The 19,951-nt window shown below is 34.4% G+C and overlaps 5 protein-coding genes across 10 annotated transcripts; 4 read left to right on the top strand and 1 right to left on the bottom strand.

Annotated features, from left to right (window-relative positions):
- The first annotated feature begins 1,299 nt into the window (after positions 1 to 1,299).
- On the top strand, positions 1,300 to 4,145 carry LOC136348970 (myrosinase 1-like). Its single transcript, XM_066300177.1, has 10 exons — positions 1,300 to 1,584; positions 1,636 to 1,780; positions 1,833 to 1,953; positions 2,009 to 2,131; positions 2,184 to 2,367; positions 2,419 to 2,513; positions 3,275 to 3,518; positions 3,577 to 3,755; positions 3,809 to 3,915; positions 3,975 to 4,145. Exons 1-10 carry the CDS (start codon positions 1,377 to 1,379, stop codon positions 4,072 to 4,074), a joined length of 1,506 nt encoding a protein of 501 aa, XP_066156274.1. The 5' UTR covers positions 1,300 to 1,376; the 3' UTR covers positions 4,075 to 4,145.
- Positions 4,146 to 4,239: 94 nt separating this feature from the next.
- Positions 4,240 to 10,226, top strand: Rop (Syntaxin-binding protein Rop). 2 transcript variants are annotated; one of them, XM_066300176.1, is made up of 9 exons: positions 4,240 to 4,402; positions 5,539 to 5,694; positions 5,752 to 5,907; positions 6,338 to 6,441; positions 6,598 to 6,746; positions 7,558 to 7,773; positions 7,837 to 8,389; positions 8,440 to 8,630; positions 8,686 to 10,226. In XM_066300176.1, exons 1-9 carry the CDS (start codon positions 4,375 to 4,377, stop codon positions 8,903 to 8,905), a joined length of 1,773 nt encoding a protein of 590 aa, XP_066156273.1. In that variant the 5' UTR covers positions 4,240 to 4,374; the 3' UTR covers positions 8,906 to 10,226. The 2 variants fall into 2 exon arrangements, with proteins under 2 accessions (XP_066156273.1, XP_066156271.1); XM_066300174.1 differs by lacking the exon at positions 6,338 to 6,441 and adding an exon at positions 5,986 to 6,089.
- Positions 10,227 to 10,439: 213 nt separating this feature from the next.
- Positions 10,440 to 12,398, top strand: Ass (argininosuccinate synthase). The gene is made up of 6 exons (XM_066300441.1): positions 10,440 to 10,827; positions 10,886 to 10,984; positions 11,031 to 11,275; positions 11,331 to 11,493; positions 11,543 to 11,783; positions 11,839 to 12,398. The coding sequence occupies exons 1-6, from the start codon at positions 10,510 to 10,512 to the stop codon at positions 11,997 to 11,999; spliced, it is 1,227 nt and encodes a 408-aa protein (XP_066156538.1). The 5' UTR covers positions 10,440 to 10,509; the 3' UTR covers positions 12,000 to 12,398.
- Positions 12,000 to 19,853, bottom strand: LOC136349110 (ribonuclease H2 subunit A). Of its 5 annotated transcripts, XR_010733759.1 has the most exons (7): positions 14,823 to 14,996; positions 13,370 to 13,921; positions 13,087 to 13,307; positions 12,740 to 13,025; positions 12,548 to 12,678; positions 12,191 to 12,498; positions 12,000 to 12,133 (listed from the first exon to the last, which is right to left on the bottom strand). XR_010733759.1 is itself a non-coding variant. In XM_066300450.1 (6 exons), exons 2-6 carry the CDS (start codon positions 13,560 to 13,562, stop codon positions 12,355 to 12,357), a joined length of 975 nt encoding a protein of 324 aa, XP_066156547.1. In that variant the 5' UTR covers positions 13,563 to 13,921; positions 19,522 to 19,853; the 3' UTR covers positions 12,000 to 12,354. The 5 variants fall into 5 exon arrangements, 4 of the variants coding, with proteins under 4 accessions (XP_066156547.1, XP_066156549.1, XP_066156548.1 ...); XM_066300450.1 differs by lacking the exon at positions 14,823 to 14,996 and adding an exon at positions 19,522 to 19,853 and having other exon boundaries at positions 12,000 to 12,498; XM_066300452.1 differs by having other exon boundaries at positions 12,000 to 12,498; positions 13,370 to 13,933.
- LOC136349096 (rab-like protein 6) lies at positions 15,619 to 18,768 on the top strand. Its single transcript, XM_066300423.1, has 11 exons — positions 15,619 to 16,076; positions 16,127 to 16,309; positions 16,364 to 16,549; positions 16,604 to 16,703; positions 16,760 to 16,922; positions 16,973 to 17,168; positions 17,223 to 17,490; positions 17,550 to 17,703; positions 17,753 to 17,900; positions 17,949 to 18,160; positions 18,207 to 18,768. Exons 1-11 carry the CDS (start codon positions 15,944 to 15,946, stop codon positions 18,393 to 18,395), a joined length of 1,932 nt encoding a protein of 643 aa, XP_066156520.1. The 5' UTR covers positions 15,619 to 15,943; the 3' UTR covers positions 18,396 to 18,768.
- Positions 19,854 to 19,951: the final 98 nt, after the last annotated feature.

The raw sequence follows: 19,951 nt of genomic DNA, 5'->3' as shown, positions 1-19,951 counted from the left end.
CTTATAGCATTACAATTAATTATAAGACCAAATGGCTTGCCTGTAAAGAAATTTGATTGAAATTATACAAGCACTCATGTCCGAAGTTATTACACGCGTAGTATAGTCCGCTTCCCGAATGCATTACAGTATTTATAGAACAAATTTAAAAAGAAGCAACCTAATCATTTTCAAAATTGATCTCTTAGTTCCACCTTCAGCTCACGTCAATAGTCATGCTCATTTGGTGTTCAGGAGGACTTCGAAGCTGCATGTAGGTAAGAAAACGATGGACGCGAGAGTAATAATTTTGGACAGAAGTGTTCGTATAATTTCGATCAAATTTCCTTGCACGTAAGTAATTTGATCTTGCAATTATACTTCGCACTCTTGTTCTTCAATTATTACACACGTAAATGTTTAATGATTTAAAATACGACCTTGATGGTCCTAAAAACTTTTCAAGGCTGAAATTACCTAATCGCTGAAAGAGTTTGGAACAGCTCTGGAGGCCCAAAAAGATGCAAATCTCGGAGCTATTAGTCCATTCCGCCTTTTTCCATATGTTTCGTCTGGGTTCAGCCTGTCCCTGCGCGCCGATGCTCTTTTTACATCCTTATGGAAAAGGGTAGATTTCCTCTATCTACTGATTGTTGGGCAAAAACTGGGGGGTAGGCGAAATTTATCTGCGTGTATTTATAAATAATCAGACGCATATTCCCTGGGTTAAAGTGGGAGAAAAAGTTCTGATAAGCATCTACTCGGAAATAGTTCCTTCATATGTAAAATACAGGGTGTTAAAAAATCAACAACACCCCAAAAACGACGATTTTAATTAATCGGCAAAAGCAATTTTTAAAAATAGTAACAACCGATTTTTCTCTAAACTTCAGCACCCTGTATTTCGGAAGCTATGTGATTCTCATGTCATATGTTTTTAGGAACCGTTTCTTCTTTCGTCCAAAGAATATATCATTAAACTTGCATCTATACTTAGGAAACACCTTGTACAAGTATATAGGCGATCGAACGCATATGTCAACCGGTCAACAGGTAAATTAACTTGCTCGTAGGTATCGGTTAAGCCTACACCAGACATTCCTTTTAATTTCGGCGGTAAGGTGGTCAATAATTAATGCGATCTTAAAGTGATTAAAGTTTACAATAGTCCAAAACTAAATCATAATTCTTTGTCTACTAGAATATTATATCTATAAAAGCTCAAAGTGTTTGACCTGCGAATGCAAACAGGTCAAAGGTCATGGCCATCGCTATCTCAACCTTACAAATACATAATTGTTCTTGTTCAAGATTATGTTGTTTATCATTTGCGGTCATTTGAAGACTATTTTAATCATCAGCGTTCTTTGAGTCGACCTTACAAACGTCTATTACTTATGCAAAAGTATCTCTCCAAAGAGCTTTTATTATCTTCAATCACTTCAAAACATAACTACTGCACAATGAATTACGTCCTTTGGGTGTTATTCTCAATATTTTTAACCATACAAAGCTCGGTTAGTATTAACTTTAGTCGTCCGAAAGGTTTTAAATTTGGGGTGGCCACAGCGGCGTATCAAATTGAAGGAGGGTGGAATGCAGACGGTAGGCATTTTATCTACTTATAAACGTCTATACTAACCCCCGTAGCAATAGGTAAAGGTGAAAATATATGGGATCGTTTTACCCACACCTCCAAGAAAATAAAAGATGGCACAAATGGGGATGTCGCGTGCGACTCTTATCACTTATGGAAAAAAGATGTAGAGCTGCTAGAATATTTGGGAGTTGATTACTACAGGTATTAACTGCTTTTAAAGAGATGTTACTGTATTGACAGGTTCAAAACACAGATTCTCTTTATCATGGACTCGAATCCTGCCCAATGGTTTCCACAATAAAATCAACAAACTTGGAATTGCGTACTACAACAACCTCATTGATTTGCTAATAAGCAAAGGTATCGAACCTATGGTGAGATTCTTCATATACAACACTATCAAGAATACCACTTAAGGGAAAATTTAAGGTCACGTTGTACCACTGGGACCTTCCTCAGCCTATCCAAGACCTTGGAGGATGGACCAATTTAGGAACTGCTGATTATTTTGCTGAGTACGCAAGACTGGCTTTTGCGTTATTCGGCAATAGAGTAAAGACATTTCCGCAGTGTTAATCAGGATAATAAAATTCAAAATTCTAAGGTAAAAACGTGGATAACAATAAACGAACCTGCAAGCATATGCGTGGCCCCTTATGAATACAACGATGGAGCCCCAGGAATTAAATCGCCAGGGATTGGGTCCTATCTCTGTGGGAAAACAGTCCTGATAGCTCATGCTAAGGCGTATAGGATCTATCAGGAAGAATTCGCACACTCTCAACAAGGTAAAATAACAATGAAAATGATATTCAATAAATCTAATTACGGATCGTCAGGAAAAGTGGGAATTACAATTGATTCCGATTGGGCAGAGCCCAGGTATGGCAATTTGGATGATGTGGATGCTGCTGATAGGGAAATGCAAATGTCGGTAAGTGATACATGTTATTAAATTAAAAATTTGGTTGCGCAATTCAGATATGTATATGTGGATGTAACTAACATCTTGGAGATATTTCAGAGGGCGATAGTGCCCTGCAAAATAATAAAACATGCTGATAGACCCATGATCAAAGAAGCACCATTTACGTTATACAAGGTGGTACATTTTCAACAGTTTTTATAATTTTGTGTTCGTTTAGATTTATTTTTCTTTTAAGATATTCTATTAAATGTTACGGATTGCTTCAGAGAATTTGCAAGTGCGTCCGATGATTAATGTTTTTGTATTTTCTTTGCCTTAGTAATTTGCAACATTAGATATTTTTGTAAATTCTACGGAAATGGTAAAGGATATGAAAATACCGCAAGAGGCCAAAAGTCGAAAGAGTTGAAGAACGAATTTAATATTGGCATCGGAATTTATACAGAGCGTCCTAAAAAAAAGATACACATCATAAAATAACACATGACTCAAAAAACATAACATCCTGTATATGACTACCGACGATTTTGGCATTTTGTTTCAGAGGGTCTTAAAGAAAGCAGCTATATGAAATTTCAAAAATTTTACTCCGGACACACGTAAAAAAACGCAAAACATGAGAAAAAACATGAAACTTTGCCACCACGTGTATTGAAAATTGTTCTTGTTTTGACCCTAGGTGTATTAGCATTTTTTAAATAATTTTGTAGAGTACTATCACTCCATGACGATATGTAATACCCTGTATATTTAAAACTTAAATATAGTTTGGTTGGTTTGCCCACCCAATTTTCTCTGCGATCGGAGACTATCCGTTAGTGATGAGCAACAGAATAAACCACATAAGTTCGATGCAAAATTTTACGAAATCTAGACTTCCCGCTTTCTCAAATGATGAGAAAAAGCTCCTCATAGGTTCTGCCGATTTTCTAGGCTTAAACCATTACCACACATGGATGGTCAGTAATAAACAATATCCTCTGGACCAAGTCTCATTCGATGCAGATAAAAGTTAGTTAATTGATGAATTATTTACTTTCTATCTATAGTTGACATTGCTATTTATTAGGCATCTACAAAGGGACCAACTCCAGCTGGGGAGACAAACAAATATTGCCATGGGGTCTTACCAAATTACTTACTTGGATAAAGAGGGAGTATAATAATCCTTTGGTTTATATTACAGAAAACGGGATAGGTGATACTACAGGGAATATCAGCGATACAAAGAGAATTCAATTTCTTCAGGTAAAAATTGTAGTGTTATTAGTATTTAGAAAATTAACATGTGTGAATTTTAGGAATATATCAATGCTACTGTATATGCAGCTACGGTGGAAGGATGTAACGTTGCTAAATATACAGTATGGAGTTTGATGGATAACATGGAATGGACCAGTGGGTATACGTAAGTGAAATGCTAATTTTTATAGAAAAAGTATTAGTAATTCCTAGTTTTATTATCAGAATTAAGTTTGGACTTTATCAAGTGGACTTCAAGAGCCCGTCCAGAACTAGAATTCCGAAAGCTTCAGCAGCCTTCTTTAAGGGATTAATCATGAAGTAAAACTTTAATTGTAATAAAACGTGATAAAAGCGATAATAAATATCGATATCGACAGTAATATGTAAACTGAACAGTTCTTAGTTTCATCTACACACGAACGAATTTAAAAGTTCTATATATATTTGAAAAGTCAGTTATGACGTTTGACAGCTGTTAACTCAAAAGAAATGTCAAAAAGCTTAAACCAAAATAATCGATATTTGTATTTGTCCCGTTTCCACAAAAGTTAAATACAATTTAAGGGTTTTTATACGGATTCCTATTTAATTAACTAACAGAAATTAAAACTAGTATCCAACCATGGCATTGAAAAGTCAAGTGGGGCAGAGTAAGTAATTTTAACCCATTAAATAGGCGTATTTGTGGTGAAAAATTGGGCTTCAAATCAATAAAATTACTATTACTTATTATCAGCAATTTTATGGTATAATATCTCGAAAATTTATGACGAAGCTGTGTCAGAAGTGAAAGACTTCTAAATTCGATCATTCCTGATGTTTTTTTACTTTGATTCACTGGCTGATTCATATATATGTGACGTCAGAAATATCAATAAATATTCAGAGTAGGACTGGCCTCAATGCCCATTGAATTCTACTGGGGTTTTGCAACTCTAATAGTATTCAGATCATTCTTATATGCATCTTACATAATATATAACAATAACTACTCTATTATGATATATAAGTGGACATTTGAAACCTCGTGAAACTAGAATTACAATCTTCATTTTGTTATACCAAAATTTAGTTTCTTTTCAGACACTATTTTAGATTTGCCTATAAGGCCACAACAGATGCCAGTACCTACAAATATTTTGCTGTACAAAGTAGTACAGATTTCTAATTGTAAATGTAAAACTTGTGGGGTCTGCCATGGTTTAGTAAAATATGTCCTTATGCCTTGGTTGAGCAAAAAATCTATGTACTGTTGTGGTTAATTAACTTATATTGCTCTAAAGCCCCTATAAAGCATATACACACCAAGAACACCAATGCCTCTAGCAATAAGTACATACTTATGCACATGTGCCCATTCAATTGTACGAGTTTGTTTTAAAGAAGCTATCATAACGCCATAAATGTTTCTATCACATTTATGAGATGCTCATAGAGGACTCATGTGTCATTTTCTGTTGTACAAACTCAAGGTTGTTTTACTGAAAATATTTTCTTATAGCCTATCTAACTCATTATTTATGAGTACAAAAGATATCTTTCTTGCTCCATTAGTTGAAAATACCCCATGGTGGGCATTGGTATCGAGAAAATAAAAAAAAGTAGTATAATATAAATTTATAGTACCCTCTTTTTAGTGCTTGATAGTGTATATCAAGGCATTTACCACATTTTATTTGACTTTATTAGTTAAAATTTGATCAAAATGCTTATCTTTTGGCAAGAAGAAAATCGTATCCTATTTTTCAATATAAATATGTCTATATGTTTTCTCTTTTTTTGACAGAAATCATGAATGAAGTGATCAAGTATAAACCACAAAAGAAAAATGGTCCTGCTGGGGGAAAAGTTGAATGGAGGGTTTTGGTGGTTGATAAATTAGCTATGAGAATGATTTCTGCCTGCTGCAAGATGCATGATATTTCTGCTGAAGGCATTACATGTAACTAATTTCATTAAGTATCTCTCATAAAGGTTCAAAATTGAAACTTTCTTTAAGTGGTAGAAGATATTTTCAAAACAAGAGAACCATTACCTGCAATGGAAGGAGTTTATCTTATAACACCTTCAAAAGAGTCTGTGGAAGCCCTCATGAGAGATTTTGATGGAATCAAGCATATAATGTATAAGGCAGCACATGTTTTCTTTACCGAAGGTAAGTTCTTTAAACAAGCTATAATTTTGATTTTTCTTTTATATTTTCTTTGGGTTTTCTCTTTTGTTAATTTTTTAGCCTGTCCTGACCAGTTATTTAACGATTTAAGCCATCACAGAGTAGCCAAGTATATAAAAACTCTTAAAGAAATTAACATAGCCTTTGTTCCAAATGAGGCTCAGGTACATGCCCTCTGGTATTTTGTTTTGCAACTGCTTTATGGCTCTGTATCTTGGAATAGTGACTAACTTTACAAGCAATTGTCTAACATCTATTAATATTGGTGTTGATTTTATTTCTGGATCCAGATCAAGAACTCCCTCCTAAAGCGACGTTCGTTGAAAGACCATTAGTTATGATTTTTGTTGCTTTTTAGTTTTGATCATAGTCTATAAATTTATGAATTAAAGCTTTGTATTGTTATTATCAGTATGCCCTGAGGAATTATTCAACGAGCTGTGCAAGTCTATGGCAGCAAAGAAAATTAAGACTCTAAAGGAAATCAACATTGCCTTTTTGCCCTATGAATCGCAGGTGTGTGTTTTGGGGTTTTTGTAGTGTTTTAACTGCTTCAATGTGCGAATTAGGTCTTGCTTTTAGAATAAACGTTAACCAATAGTAATTGGTTTTTGTAGTAGAAATGCAGATATTACAGAAGTAATTTTTGATATTTGGATTGTATGTTTTCAGGTTTTTTCCCTTGATTGCGCGGAAACTTTTCAGTGCTATTATAACCCGGCTTATTTGCAGAAATATAGTGCTAATTTAGAAAGAATGGCCGAACAAATTGCCACTCTGTGTGCCACTTTAGGCGAATATCCTTCAGTTCGTTACCGCAGGTGAGTTTTGCAAATTTAAGTGCGGTTTGAGAGCGATTTTTTGGTTCAAATTGCGTAAAAATAAATTCATTTTTTAATTCAATGCATTCTGTATGTATATACAGGTTGTCCTAAATGCAAAGCTACATCATTGTGTTTTCGGAAACCGTAGGAGGCATAAAAATGAAACCGGGAATAAATAACTGTGAAATTCGAAATTTCTACTATTTTTTCTTTTCCCAAATAATTCGGAATCCGTAATTTTTAAAACTGAAATTGAATTAACTATTTAAATAAGCAACTTTATTCCCATATAAACAAGGTTTCTGAGTTTGAACTGATGAACTTTGAATTTCGAATTCCTTATGCAGTTTTTTGAATCCCCTACAGTGGTGCAAAATTCGGAAACTTGCCCATATAATTAACCAAAATTAAATAGAACATCCTTTAAGTAGTCATATAAATGCCAATAGATGGTTGAATGTAAAGAGTATTAGCAAATTCAATCTAAAAATTTGTGATATATTTAAACAATTTTTCCACTGTTTAATTAATATTAAATTTTTGCCCTTCCAAAGAGACATTTGATTTCACTGTTTGTGAAAATAAGCTTGCAATGTTTTGCAAATTTCACCTGATATGGTTTGATTTCTGTCAACTATGGCATGCATGCATGTATAGCCAGATATGTACCGAAGAGATTTTAAAAAATATCAAGTTAAAATTATCTTAAGACCAATTACCTCTATATTTCGATTCATGACTTCAGCGTTTGAACAATGCAGAGAAAGCAATGTATGAATACAGTTCTAAATTGAAGATTTTTTACTAGTGATTGGGACAAGAATGTGGAATTGGCTCAATTGATACAACAAAAACTGGACGCTTACAAAGCGGACGAACCGACCATGGGTGAAGGTCCAGAAAAAGCAAGATCGCAACTATTAATCCTCGACAGAGGTTTTGATTGCGTATCTCCGCTTTTACACGAATTAACATTCCAAGCAATGGCCTACGATTTGCTTAATATTCAAAATGACGTTTACGAGTAAGAGCTTATGTGAAGTGTATAATATCCCACTTAAACAATTCTTATGAATTTATCTATTAGATATGAAGCAACTGGTGGAGTGAAGAAAGAAGTGCTCTTGGATGAAAATGACGAAATGTGGGTGGAGTTGCGTCACCAACACATCGCTGTGGTCTCCCAAAGCGTGACGAAAAACTTGAAAAAGTTCACCGACTCGAAACGGATGACCGCTAGCGATAAGCAGTCGATGAAAGATTTATCCACGATGATTAAGAAAATGCCACAGTACCAGAAGGAGCTGTCCAAGTACGCTACTCACTTGCAATTGGCGGAGGACTGCATGAAGCAGTACCAGGGCTACGTGGATAAACTGTGCAAAGTGGAGCAGGATTTAGCGATGGGAACCGATGCAGAAGGCGAGAAGATCAAAGATCATATGCGGAACATCGTGCCCATTTTGCTGGATCCGAAAATCACTGACCAATACGATAAAATGAGAATAATTGCCTTGTACGCAATTGCGAAGAATGGGATTACTGAGGAAAACTTGCAGAAACTTGCCACTCATGCACAAATCACGCAGAAACAAACTATAGCGAACATCCAGTATTTGGGCGTGAACGTCATCAACGATGTAAGAGTAAATGTTTTTTTAATCATGTAGATTTATTTTCGGATTAACAGGGAGGCAACAGGAAAAAACCCTACGCAGTGCCGCGTAAGGAACGAATTACCGAGCAAACTTACCAAATGTCCCGCTGGACACCGGTAGTCAAGGACGTCATGGAGGACTGTATCGAGGACAAGTTGGATCAGAAACACTTTCCTTACCTGGCCGGGAGAGCTCAGAGCACTGGTTACCATCCACCAGCCAGGTAATACTTTTGTAGGTATTGTGCTCAATAATCGAATGCTGCAAACTTCATTTAGCGCCCGATATGGACACTGGCACAAAGACCGCAGCCAGCCAACAGTGAAGAACGTGCCTCGTTTGATAGTCTTCATCGTGGGAGGTGTTTGTTTCTCAGAAATCCGGTGTGCATATGAAGTTTCCAACGCTTTGAAGAATTGGGAGGTCATAGTGGGATCTTCACATATTTTGACACCGAGGGCGTTCCTGGAACAGCTGACCGCGTTGACTCCGAACTAGAACACACCAAAGAAAGTCACCTTTCAGAAGGTAGACTGAAGCATTTGTTTCTTGAGTATTTGTTTTTATTGTGATCTATTGAGATATTTATTTGTTTCCATTAAATTAGTATGTTAAACAAGCATGGATATATTCAGCACATAACTACGACCAACTAAATTCTCCTTTTTTTTTTATTAAATCCTCGTGAGAAAAATTCAATCGCCAGAAAATAGGATCGAGCGGCTTGTTCCACCTTCGGTGTTTTAGTTCGAGTGTTCCCGTGACTCGTCCATCTGTGTACCAACATTTGCCGAAAACACTCTGTAGACTGACCCTATAGACGCAAACAACTATCAACTGCCCTTGATGTGTTTTGGCTAGTTTGCGAAACTTCATTTTGGTGTTTCAGCTTTGGACGATAAATCGACTTTATAGGGTTTGCCTAATAAAGAAATTGTATTTTGGTTTGGTGTGACTGTTTGGAAACAGATCAATATTTAAATCATGTGATTCGAAAGAGTTCCGGTGACTTGTGTTTGTTTTCGTTTCGAAGTATGCGTCGATAACGCATATAAACCACAATTGCGAGAAAATTCTTTGTTATTATATACTAATCTCGATATCCAGTTTTGAACTGTCGTTCGATAAAACTGCTAATGATTAACAAAAGCACCATTTAATTCACTCTAATCAGCGTTCAATTTGTTGCGGTCAGTTGTTATTGATTTAATTCGACTTGAAAAATCCATTTACACTAGTGCAAACAAACTGATAATTATCATCCACATTTAATATGTAAATAAATAATTCTAAATATAGTTTTATACTTTTTCTATCAGTTACTTAGTTTGTTATTACTGTTGTTTTGTGTTTTTACAAATTCTATTAGCACGTATTATATAATTTGTTGTCGTTGAAGTATTATCATTCTTAAACAAAACTAAAAGTAACTTTCTGGTTATTTATTTAAATATACATAATATTTATAGCAGATATTGCAGTAATAAAACTAGCGTTAATGTTAAAAATCATGACTATTTAACTATATTGAAGTCAGCCTTTCTATGCTATACTGTGAACTGTATCGTTGCAACATCTGAAATTTTTTCGGATATAAGAACAACCAAAACGGTATTTTTGGGCGCTCTTGAAGGTCCCCAATTTATGTTTTTAATAAAATAGATAGATATGTAGGACGTAGTTCATCTCTTATAGTTATGAAGAAAATTGTGTTCTTCTAGCGCATATATGTATATTTAGGAAACTACTGTTATTTTGTTAACAATAAATCATGTCAATTTAAAAAATGTTTAATAAATTAAAATTTAACGTGTCTAAATTGGCAGTCTGTTTTAATACCTTCTTAAATAAAAATATTTTGAATAAATGTGAAAAAATGTAAAGTTCTTAAGTTTGTGTTTCGTTTCAAAGCATCTGCACACAGAAATTTATTACTAAAATTGCTCAATCGATGATAACACTCGCGCATCAATGTCTTAGTCCCCTACCCGTCATGTTCTCGATTACAATTAAATTATCTGACGAACTACATTAACCTTCTAACAATCTTATAAATAAGTTTCCTTTCCAAATATTTTCATTAAAAATTTGTCTCTTTCAAGATGACCAAAGAAAGAGTAGTTCTAGCTTATTCGGGCGGCTTGGACACCAGCTGTATTCTAAAATGGTTGATAGACAAAAACTTCGACGTAATTTGTTATATGGCCAATATCGGGCAAGTTGAGGACTTCGATGCGGCCATAGAAAAGACTTTGAATATTGGAGCTTCAAAGGTGGAGATAGAAGATATCAGGAAAGAGTTCATTGAAAATTACGTATGGCCTGCGATCAGCTATGGGCTTATCTACGAAAACAGGTACTTATTGGGAACATCGTTAGCTCGTCCAGCCATATCAGAAGGGTTAATTAAATGCGCCAAGGTTAGTAAAAATATTATATAAAATTGTATAGAATTTATTTTTCCAATTTACATAAAAGAAACACCAAGCGGCTTATATCTCCCACGGGGCGACTGGCAAAGGAAACGACCAAATTCGCTTCGAATTATCTTGCTATACTTTGTTACCATCAATTAAGGTAATTAAATAATAATTGTATTTAAAGTTTTAAAAAGTACTTGTAGGTAATAGCTCCTTGGCGTGATGAGGAATTTGTCAAAAAATTCAAAGGCCGGCAAGATCTTTTAAAATTTGCAGCCGAAAATCACATACCAGTCTCCGCAACGCCTAAAGCTCCCTGGAGTATGGATGCGAATTTGATGCATGTTAGCTATGAATCTGGAGTTTTAGAAAATCCAAATCATGAACCCCCAAAAGAGTTATATTTAATGACCTTAGAGCCAAGTTTATCTGCAGGAGCCCCTAGCAGGTAGTTCACATCTCAAATGAAGCATATTATTGTTAGTTTTTCTCTGTATATATAGACTGGAAATAACGTTTAAGAAAGGAATTCCGGTGCTTTTGACTACGGACGATAACAAAACTTTTAACAAATCCTTAGACATTTTCCTGGCTTTAAACGAAATAGGTGCAAAACACGGAGTGGGAAGAATCGACATTGTCGAAAATAGATTCATAGGCCTCAAGGTATTTTATTAACAAAACATTTTTTTTTTTAATTCTGACAACTTTATAGTCACGAGGAGTGTACGAAACTCCGGGAGTAACAATATTGCACCAAGCCCATACAGACCTGGAAGTTTTTTGCCTGGACAAAGAGGTCTTTAGGGTGAAAGAAATACTGAAAAATAAACTTTCTGATTATGTTTATAATGGGTTTTGGTTCTCCCCTGAGGGCCAATACACTAAGAAATGTTTGGATTTAGCCGCAGAGACCGTGGAAGGCACCGTCAAGTTGGAAGTGTTTAAAGGAGCAGGTAAAAATTCCTCATTTATAAAATTATTTTAAAGTTAATAAGGTGGCCGTTGTAGTCTACATTTTAGGTCGATTTTCGAAAACGTCATTGTACAACGCAGATTTAGTTTCTATGGATAAACATTCAGGGTTTAGTCCTCAGGATGCGACGGGATTTATCAATATTCAGGCCATAAGATTGAAGGAGTATCACCGATTTTTGAAAAAACAAAACTGATTTGTTTGATTTGATTTTAATGATAAAATTGCTTTATAATTGATTGCTTATTTTTTCTAGGAATGATTTGTAAACACTAGTCCATACAGAAGCAATATACAGTGCCAATTTTATTGAACTGCATTACATGTTTCCTAAAATTAAAATATCTCTTAATTAAAGAAGATTTTTTTACTATCTAAAGTCTCAACTCAACGACAAGAAATTTTGGAAACACGCCAAAATGACAAATATTGGCCCTTATTGTTTCGATGTGGATTTCACACAATAAAAATAAATTGTAATCGTTTAAAATGATGCTGCAATGTGGTGTATAACTCAAATTTTCACACGAACTATTAATCATAAAATAAAACTAAAACTGGACGTCCCTACTGAGGCATCTTTGGGTAAAAAACTCGTGTGCCTTTTTTGTTGTTGTCCCCTCTTTATTGTTTGACACTTTAAAAAACGATGTTATAGAAGTGGTTTGAGGAAGTGGTTTCTCTTCATCATTAATCTGGAATTTTCAATGCACATACCTACAATATTTTCTCATAAAACTTTACCTCCTCCCAATCGACACGATACGCAGTACTTTCTAGCGCATTGACAGCGGTTGACCAACTAAACCTCACCAAATGAGGATACCCAAACACTGGATCGCAATAATCTATCAGAAACCTTTTTGTAACTGGATCTAAATTGATTCAAATCAATCAATGATATTTAATTAATGATAATACTGAACTCTCACTCACCTCCTGGATAACCACTGCCGAACGCCTTTACTTCAATCCCTTCCGTGAAATTCCACACTTTAAGAGAATGATCCCTGGTCACTTTAGCGCAAATACTAGCTGCCGATACCACAGGATAAATTGAATCGGCTTTTTTTGCCACTACTATGTTCAAATTGGGGAACAGAGATTTTAAATATGCCTGATACTTTTCTGGCTTTCCCACCGTATCCACAAATACGTGCTCTACTTTTACTTTGTGCTCTAAAGCTGCTTTGATCAAACCCACTGCGGAATCCATTGAAACCTTTGGTTAAATATCAGTTCATAAGATGCCGGGACATTACAGTTAAAATTCTTATTATCACCTGATTAAGTGAATATTTTGATCGGCTAAGCATACTGTTGCAAATTGAATTGGGGGCGATAAGTTCGACAGTCCAACCCATTTTGTTCGAAGTTTCGCATATTTTCTCAAAAATCTGATCACGTTTTTCCTCTGTTAAAGCTTTAGAATCGGCACATTCAAGCTGTTCCAGGACCATCTGTTCATTTATTGGAATGAAGGCTGCGCCATAGACCATGGGGCCTAACATTATTGATACAAATAAACTTCTTGTTTTGCAAGTTTATTGCACTGCAAGTTCTTACCTAGTACTGGACCTCTGCCAGCTTCATCTATGCCCAAAATGCAAGGATACTCTTGACACAATTTGGGAATGGGAGACATGTAGAAGACATTTTGAAAGTTATCTCTCTCTGATATAAATGACTCAAGAGTAAGGAGATTCGTAATTTCAGTTGTAAGTAGTTCCATATTTTTGGATTTAGCAAATTCAGACATTTTAAGCAATTTTCTAAAAGAAACTTAAAAACAACAAATGTTTTTCTGGATTGAGATAAAAAAACACATTAAGGTTCAGCCAGATTTATGTAAGAGTTTTTCTTCTTATTTCTAATTTTCCTTTTTTGAGAAATATTGACAGAGTGATCTCCTCAGGTTGTTAAAAACTTTAGAAGTTTCTTCTCTCCTCTTGCATTGTCAGATTTATAATTTAATACTATTTCCTTAATATATTAAATCAAAATAGTGACCTGCTTGTCCAGCAATTTGCAAATGATATCTTCTACCTTAGTTGATGCTCCTGTAATAACGATCACATAGCTATACAACTGCTGGTTTTAGAAAGTTCCCATGGAGTACTGAAAAACTACCTAATTAATGTTACCTATCTATGCACATTTACATAGTTTATTGTCTTTAATGCCAATTTTGGCAAGATGTTTAGGTGTTAAGTATGCAGGTTTTATGCAAGATATAGGACTGGTTTAAAAGCAATATTAAATTCAAGTATCTCAAAACAGCTGAAGGAGAAAGGAGGCTGATTAGTATTTCCTTAGTTTCAAAAATGATTATCAGGAATTCTGTGTCTACATAAGTTACCTCGCCCTTTTTTGAAAGCTTCCTTTTGCATTATTTTAGCTTCTTCAAACTTTATCACAGTGGAATTTTTTACATAAACTATATTTTCATTTCTAAGATCAAACATGATACCTCATATTATTTCTTTATTTGAGTCCGTAAATGCACAGATGTAGCATTCTCTTTTCTCTTAATGAAGAACTGGATTTTTAAGAAAGAATTAGCCGATTTCGGTCTATCTTTCTCTTTTTCAGTTTTCTCCATATCTTCAATTTGACTTGATAAGTCCCATTGTCATCAAATCTAAATTGCCTATGTTGTCTTCAATAAGCTTGTACCATAACGAAGGATTATGTTGCATCTTTATATGTTTAATTAAGAGATTTTGAGGATTTCAGAATTCCTTTCCGAAGCCCCCGAATTTACGTTTATAAATCTTTCAAAGTTAAGTAGTTGTTGCAGACAATAGAGAAGGGTAATTGAACTTCATTTTTAGGCTTTGTTATTCTCATATTTTGCTTGGTGTTGGGATATTCAAGCCATACCCCAATGAATATATATAATTTTGGCAAACGAAGAAAACACATCAGCAGCAAGTAAGGAATGGGAACAACAGTTAATAAATATAGCTTCAGTGCAAGCAGAAAGTTTAATGAGTTAATTCTGTGCTCTCAAACGTACCATTCCGTCCTAGTTGCACTATCAATTTCAATTTTTTTCGTTAAAAAATTAAGTAAATTAAATAAATTATCTGAGGAGTTTAAACACGGAATTTTACTTTTTGATGAACAAAATAACTAGAAATTGAATTTTTGGCAATTTTACCGCCATTTGCCATAACCGCAAATTTGTTAGTTGTCATTCGTAGCTATCATCCTGTATTGATCGATGAACTGCGAAGAGTAAATGTGGCAACGTTGCATTACATTTTACTTCGCGTTATTTTCTTCTAAATTCTCATTAAATTCTGTTTTAATATAAATTTTCCTATGTAATAAACGATAACTGTACTATGTGTGGAATTAGTGCATATAGGGAATAAATAGCTAAATAGGGTGTCTTCAAAATTGGGAAATACTTGTACCATGAAATAACACATTAAAAAATTAACATTTTTTCTTTTGGTATATTTTGAGTTCTCTGGAGAGACAAACAATATCTACAAAATTTCAATAAAATATCTCAAATAGTTTTCCAGAAATTAATACATTTTTATTTCCAAAATGAATCTTTAACACCGCGCATTTACGTTTGTATTGATATTTTGAAAGTGTTAAGGAAAAAATGCTTATTTTTAGAAGTTATATTTGCTGGCAGAAGAATTTTTCACACTTTAAAATTATTTTCTATAAGAGAAATTTAACTCTAAGAGAAAGGCAAGCATTGAACACACCGTTGCCAGATCTAATTTTACGGAGTAAAATTAATTTTTTTAATTTGGTAGCTGACGTATATATCCATTTTTTAATGTAAGTTGTCATGCGTTTATAGCCTCTTTTTCAAAATATTTGTAACTTGTATTTGTTTGGGATAAATAGTAATTATTTAATTACAACTAATTAAATAAATTAAACAATTATTACCAAAAAATAAATTATACCTTCATCTGCTTGTTTACTATATTTACAACGTCTCTCCAAACAGACAGTTATAAATGACTATTGTAAATATACGGATGCCTTGCTAAACTGTGTAGGTTGCAAAAATCAATATAAAATTCGCAATAAAACAGATTATTGCCCGTTTTGTGTGATCATATGGCAAGTCACATTTAGTCCCATACTCTTACAATCAAACTCAATATGTTTTCGGCCATTAAACGTCTCACCAGTAAAGGTGATGGACCTGCAAACAATTGGCCCCTAAAGAGCCCCAATGTTCAAGCGATGTCATCTTCATTACAGAAGAAATTTTCCAAGGGAGTGCAATATAACAGTAAGCGAAATTCCCAGGGAAACAAATTATATTTGAGACCTTTATTTCAGTGAAAATTGTTATTAAGGGGGATAGAAATGTGGGTAAAACTTGTTTGTTCCACAGACTTCAAGGCAAGAAATTTATAGAGGAATATATCCCTACTGATGAAATTCAAGTTACATCTATTCAATGGAATTATAAGGCTACTGATGATATTGTGAAAGTTGAAGTATGGGATGTAGTGGATAAAGGTGACATTTTCTGATAAAATGCTATTTGAGGAGTTTTATTCAAGTTATTCACAGGCAAAAAAAAAAAACATTTTGATGGTTTAAAATTGGAAAATGTACAAATAGAAATTCCTGAAGAGGCTGCTTTAGATGCCGAATTTCTTGATGTTTATAAAGGAACTAATGGTGTAATTATGATATTAGATCTAACTAAAAGTTGGACATTTGATTATGTCCAACGAGAGCTACCAAAAATTCCAGGTATTTGTATTATACATATATTAAAAAATTGTATGTCTAAAAAAGTTAATTCAGCTCACATTCCTGTTATAATTTTGTCCAACCACTGCGATATGTCTCATCACCGAACTGTCACTGCTGACCATGTTAATTTTTATATTGAGTCAATTATTGGGTATGTTGATTATAATACTTCAGAAACCTATTTCATTTTAACATCTAACATTATAGAGACCGAACAGCACCAGTCAGACATACAGAAGCATCCATGAGGAATGGTTTTGGTCTAAAATTATTGCACAAGTTTTTCAATCTCCCATTCTTACAGCTTCAAAAAGAGAGTTTACTAAGGCAGATTGAAAGGAATGAAGTAGAGACTACTGCTACAATTGATGTATGGATCATTGGCTGTTCTATATTGAAGTGCTGCATACTGAATTTTAGGAACTTGATACATATGCAGAATCTGATGAAGCCAATTATGCTAAGTTTTTAGAAAATTTAGTGAAACGTCGTAGGGAAATAGCAGATTCTAATGCTAACATTCCTCTTCCAACTGTGATAGAAAAGCCAAGCGTAGGGCCCACTGGTGTTGTAGACATGAAGCGGTCTCAGAGTTGCTCTATTGTCATTGGAGCGGGTTAGATGATTTGAATTTTTTAATTTAATTAAACTCTCTTTTTTAATAAATTAGGAAAACCCATACCTTTTGGCAATGCCATTCAAAACTCTACTAAACTACCTGTTGGAGTCTCCACCCAAGTTTCCAAAAGTGTTAGCCTAAATAGCGGATTTCCTTCAAAGTCTAAAGAAGCAGGAGATGGTCTACCAGAAGTTCGAAGATTGGACGTCCCTATAACATCAGTAGATGAATTTTGCCCTGATGGTGGACTTTTAGGAGGGTTTTTAGATGATGTGCATTTCAATCATTCTAAAATTGCAGAGACTGAAGAGACTGATTCGTAATAATAAGAGTGTTCTTGTCCTATACATTTCAGGATTAATTTAATGACATTTGCAGCGATACAGATACAGGAAATCCATTGGTTTCTGAGTTGCAAGAAGACTTTGAACCTGATGAAGCTTCTTTATCAAAACCGGCGAGGGTTGTTAAAAAAACCGAACTTTTATATGCGGCAAAAGCTGGAAAGTCTGATGGGAGTAGTGAACTTGAGGTGATAAAATAGTGGGAATATCTTAAAAATACATTTTAATGCATTTCAGATTGAGAAAACTATACCTGAGGACTATGACATGAAGCAAACAAATGATGAGTTTGATTCCACCATTAATTCTGAGATATCTGAACTCACCTCAGATGTTTATGATGGCTGGGTGGCGCCTGATTCAAAATGGCGTCGCTCTCCAGAAGGTAACTTTCATTTTTAATCAGTCCTCAATAATTAACAAATTTCCTCAGGTGGAGAAGACACGTCTATGGTCAGCCAAACTTTTGATAATAGCGCCAGTGCCATCTACGACGATAGCGTGTCTGTAACTTCCTCTAACGTCCACATGGAACTCTTAACGTCCAAAAAATCTCCAAGTTCCGGAAATTTGAGCGTTCAGAGTGAGAGTGAAGACACTCATACTTCTAGCTCTGTCAAGAAAGAGAAGAAGCACAGAGATAAAGTAATCTGATTTTCTGTTATGTGCAGAATTTGATGATACATTTCAGAGTGAAAAGAAGGAGAAACAAAAAAAGAAGAAATCCAAGGATCGAACGAAGGAGCAGGAAAAAGAGAAAAGCGAGAAGAAGCATAGACGAAAGTCCAGAGCTGAAGCGGTGTCTTCTAGGGACGAACTTGAAGAGTTCCTGAACGGAACTAGCAGTCCTCCTGTAGATACCGCCTATGAAGCAATTTAGGAAGATAATAAATAATATCTAATTTAATGTTATATTTAGCCATGTATTCTAACATGTTAAAGAAAATTTGAATTCTATGAAACCCTATTGCATAGAAATAAAAAATTGCATTAGTATTTTATTGTTAATAAAAGGCAAATTTTTATAATATTCGTCACAATTCGTGATAAATATAAGTCAGTACTGCAAATGGCTGAAACAGGGTATGTTTTTTTACTTTATTAGAAGGCCGAAAAGTTCATGGTTTATTTTCCTTAACAGCCCTTTGCAGCTGTTGGAATAAATAATATTGCATTTAAGAAGTTTTTTTATTTATAGTTATTATTTTTGTTCGTTGAATAAAAGACTATGCTTATATCTCTTTGAAACTACATATAGTTTTTGTCATTTTACGATTTTGCCCTCGCGATATTTTTATCTGCCTTTATTTGTAATATGTAAACTGTCAAAATATAAAGAACATTAATTCAAGGCAAGTTGTAAAAACCTTTTACCTGACGGGATCATCGATTACTTTCTCAGAACTTAGATCAGATTATGAGTTTGGAGACTTCAATCAAAAATCGTCCCCTAATGTTTCAATGAGGAAGTTCAGCTGTATATATAAAATACATCTGTATCAGCACATTACTCCATTAGTTTAGCATGTGGAGTGTAAATCAGTGGGTTACCTTGCATCTTACACCTAAGATATTAAACATTTTTTTTAAACGTGACCATGAATACTATAAATAAAAAGTCAAATACGATTATGTCAAGAAATCATAAATGTGTTTCTTGACAACAGGTGAATGACGATTCTATAGAAATTTGCGCAATTTTAAGCACCGTTTGAACGTTTATTTAAAGCTAGAAGTAAGGAAAATGTTTTATAACACTTCGAAGCAGATTTCTTACGTTTAGAAGAAAGTATACAAATTTGTGGATTAATTGACTGTACTCAAACAGTATATTAATACTATGTCACCACTGTATGTACCGACATACTTTCAATGAAATTTGTTTAAAATCTGTAATCAAAAGGGCAATCCGTTTGAAAGAGTTGTGACATAAAAATATAAAACCAGAAAATAGACATTCTGCAATTGGTATATACACAGGTATTTGCCTATATTTCATCACTAACCTGAATCTCACCATCACTATTTTAAACTTGTATACGACTCTTTTTATGAACAAACAGATGTTGCCACGTTGTTACAAATTTACTTGATTCTTAATAAATGAAAATATACATGTATCTCAGTATGTGAGTCATCGCTTAAAAGACGATGTTAAAATGGTTATTTTATCCGAGTATTAAAAGTGTCAATGCAAAAGAAACCTATATCTTCAAGGCTATAGAACAACGGCCCGAGGAACGCTTCCGTGTCAAAAATTCTTGCACCTCCATCAAAGCACCCAAGCCTTAAAAGAAACCCATGCGGTACTGCCTCGGGCACCAGCTCTTGCGGGGTTCACGGTCGCACCAACGAAGAAAACGGACAAGAGCCAGTTTCCCCAATGATGCCAAACGTTAACCTTTAGTTAACTTATATAGAGGACAGAGGGTCGCG

The sequence above is a fragment of the Euwallacea fornicatus genome, chromosome 36, assembly GCF_040115645.1.
Source record: "Euwallacea fornicatus isolate EFF26 chromosome 36, ASM4011564v1, whole genome shotgun sequence".
Taxonomy (NCBI): Eukaryota; Metazoa; Arthropoda; class Insecta; order Coleoptera; family Curculionidae; genus Euwallacea; species Euwallacea fornicatus.
The sequence above is the reverse complement of the archived record's forward strand: the minus strand, read 5'-3'. Positions and strand labels throughout refer to the sequence as shown.